The sequence below is a fragment of the Pseudophryne corroboree genome, chromosome 11, assembly GCF_028390025.1.
Source record: "Pseudophryne corroboree isolate aPseCor3 chromosome 11, aPseCor3.hap2, whole genome shotgun sequence".
NCBI lineage: Eukaryota > Metazoa > Chordata > Amphibia > Anura > Myobatrachidae > Pseudophryne > Pseudophryne corroboree.
This window is the reverse complement of record NC_086454.1, coordinates 364,590,792-364,594,063: the sequence shown is the minus strand read 5'-3', so window position 1 is coordinate 364,594,063 and position 3,272 is coordinate 364,590,792. Positions and strand designations below refer to the sequence as shown.

At 47.1% G+C, this 3,272-nt stretch overlaps 1 protein-coding gene across 1 annotated transcript; it reads right to left on the bottom strand.

Moving 5' to 3' along the window:
- Nucleotides 1-857: 857 nt before the first annotated feature.
- LOC134970291 (protein kinase C delta type-like) lies at nt 858-2,996 on the bottom strand. The gene has a single exon (XM_063946275.1). It carries the CDS (start codon nt 2,630-2,632, stop codon nt 1,091-1,093), a length of 1,542 nt encoding a protein of 513 aa, XP_063802345.1. The 5' UTR covers nt 2,633-2,996; the 3' UTR covers nt 858-1,090.
- Nucleotides 2,997-3,272: the final 276 nt, after the last annotated feature.

Below are 3,272 nucleotides of genomic sequence, written 5' to 3'. Positions count from 1 at the left end.
GAGTTCCCCCTGCCCCCTCCTGCTGAGATCTGCAAGCCCCTGTTCTGTTACCCTTCCCCAGCTGCTGCCCACCCTTCCTCCCATCTCTCTCTGGCCTAATCCCCCCCCCTCCTCCCATCTCTCTCTGGCCTAATCCCCCCCCCTCCTCCCATCTCTCTGGCCTGACCACTCCTCCTCCATCCCTCTCTGGTCTAATCCCTCCCCTCCTTCCCTCCGACTCTGGTCTAATCCCCCCTCCTTCCATCTCTCTCTGGTATAATCACCCCTTGTGTCTCTCTAGCTTAATTCCTTCCCCCTTTCCTTTTCCTCCTGTCTCTGATCACCCTATCCCCCCCCCCCCTTCCTCCTCCCGTCTTTCTCTTTCTCTCTCTCTCTCTCTCTCTCCTAATCCTCCCCTAATCCTCCCCTTCTTTCTCCCATCTCAACTCTGGCATATATGTGTGTGTGTCAGGCCGTTGTGCAATATGTGTGTGTGGTGTTACTGGCATTAGGAGGAGGTAGGAAAACATTTGCTGTCGGCTCTAACAATAATCTACTGTAAACCTGTGTGTATGCAGCAAATAAAACATTGGGGATTTTGTCATATTTTGATCAAAACAAAGGTAAAATATTTTCAAATCGAAAAGAAATATGCCCGCATTCGGTGTTCCCCATATTGTACATGGTTCCAACTGCGTGGCAGTATTAATGCCAAATATTTATATAAAACAGAAAGACATTTGCTGTCAGCTCTAACAATAATATACTGGGAAATCTGCGTGCATGTAGCAAATAAATTAGAGGGGGTTTTATCATGTTTTGATCAAAATATTTAAGCTTGCAGCCCACGTCAAGGGACCCCAATATTCTGCAAGTCCCTCACCTGGCCTATATGCATTTAGGCAGCAGGTGGTGCTTCTACCGGGAGCAAAAGGCAGCTGGTATTGCTACTGCCGGGATGAGAAGGCAGCAGCTGGTGCTTCTACCGGGAGCAGGCGGCAGCTGGTGGTGCTGCTGCCGGGATGAGGAGGCAGCTGGTGGTGCTGCTGCCGGGAGGAGGAGGCAGCTGGTGGTGCTTGTGCCGGGAGGAGGCAGCTGGTGGTGCTACTGCCTAGAGGATGATGCAGCGGCTGCTGGTTTGTCTTACGCAGTTCATTGTTGTCCACATGTCACTGGTAAAGGAGAATCCTGTGAACAGGCTCTCATCCTCTGCAGATATTGCAGATTCTGTAGGTGAGAGCAGGTCATCCACTGGTATAGCTTCAGCCATTGTCCCTGGGGCAGGATACATGGTAAATGGGGGAGTTATCCTGCCGGCCTCTAGTTTCTCCCAGTTTATGGACTTGAAGAATGGATGACATGTGATGTTACTACAGCGATTCAGTCTCTCCTCTGGGTCTTTGCATAAGAGTCTTTCAAGGAGGTCCCTAATCTCTGGATGGAGATTGCTCGGATAGCATGGAGCATCATGCATGATAGACAGCGCAATCTTGGTGGAATCATTGCCAGCATGAAAGGGGTATAATCCAGTAGCCATTTCAAATAATACTACCCCGAATGAAAAGAGGTCTACAATGAAGTTATATGGGAAGTTACAGATAACCTCTGGAGCCATGTAATTCAGAGTCCCAGTTTGTCCTGAGATTGTCTTATCGCCATGGACATTCATCACAGAGAGGCCAAAATCTGCAATTTTCACATGGCCAGCTGCATCCAGAAGTATATTTTCTGTCTTAATGTCCCTGTGGACAATGCCTTTTGTGTGCAGGAACTGCAGCCCACAGAGTATTTCTGCTGCAAAAAATCTGATGGTAGGAACATCAAATGGGCCTCTGCTCTGTATTAATTGGAAGAGGTCTCCACCACTCAGGTACTCCATTACAAAGAATACATGGCCTGGTGTGTGGAACGCAGCATATGTGTGCGGAAAGAGTGCACTCTCCCCAGTTATTTTCATCACCTCTTTCTCTACACACATGGAGTATTTCTTAATGCTGTTCACTACTTTGCTCTTTTCTATGACTTTCACGGCCAGACGCTGTTTGCTGATGGTATGGGAAGCTAGGAACACCTTCCCGAAGCCGCCCTCTCCAAGCATTCTGTGGAAGGTCAAACTGGCTAGATGTTGAGACGCAGCTGATGTCTCTGGGGTGCTGGCTACGGATATCCCACTTTCACCTGCTGTTCTCCTCCTTTTGTTGCCAGTTTCCTCACTTGTGTGAGTTCTCTTTATGCCCCTCCGTCCAGATGCCTGGGGTATGATGGGCACGCTGGGTCCCTCGTCTGGACTGTCATGATGTTCCTCCTCTTTCTTTTTCTTACACGGTCCACTGTCCTCTGTCCTGTCTGAGGATCTTTTAGTGGCCACTTTCTTAAGCATGTCCTCAGTTTTGCCGCTGCTGGTCTTTCTCACTTTCCTCATAGTTGGGGACTCATCTGATGACTCTCTCTTTCTCTTATTTTGAAGAGTCTTTGATGCTTTCTCAGATGACTGGTTCTCCTCGCGCACCTGAATGTCTCCTGCCATTACGATTTTGGAAACATCGCCTTTCTCCTCACATCCATCCTCCTCCTTCTTCCTCTTGCTAGGAGCCGCTAGCTCCTTTATAGCAGACCCGTTGTTATTTGGTCGCTTTCTCTTTTTTGAACTCATATTGTCGCAACAATACAAACAATTTTGCCAAGGGCAAAGAAAAGCAGCTTCACACTGGAATAGGTGAAGATACACTAATGGAAATGAGGTTCGTGAGCCTCTTAGCCAGCAGCCAGTGACATCACAAAGCTTTGTGACATCATCAGCATTGTGACATCATCAGATGCTGTAGGCCCAGTGTCACTGCCTGCTACTGGCTGTCCCTATAATATAACCAGGTTTAATGTAAGAAAAGTCCCTGACACCCTTGGTGCGCTAGGATAAGAATTTTTGGGGCCATTATTGTACTTCCTTTTCCCTGGTAGAGTCAGGTGATAATAAATACTAAGGAAAAACTTCCGCACACATCATATTACCTTCCAATATTTGTTATTGAACCAAATAAGCCCTGCAGACTGATTTTTACACAGATTAATGAATCATGATTATTATCAGTTAATTATATAGCATCATTATATTCTGTTGCCCTTCACAATAGGAACAAACAGTAAAAAAACTAGACTGCAATAACAGACAGGAAATAGCGTCAGTCCGTCGATAATGTATGTGGGGTCTTACAATCTATAGAGTAATATATGTACGGTACATTGGCCCTCATTCCGAGTTGATCGCTCGCTAGCTGCTTTTAGCAGCCGTGCAA

What these genes read in the sequence shown, in the direction of transcription:
- LOC134970291 (XM_063946275.1), bottom strand. Translation starts at nt 2,632, where the DNA reads ATGAGTTCAAAAAAGAGAAAGCGACCAAATAACAACGGGTCTGCTATA.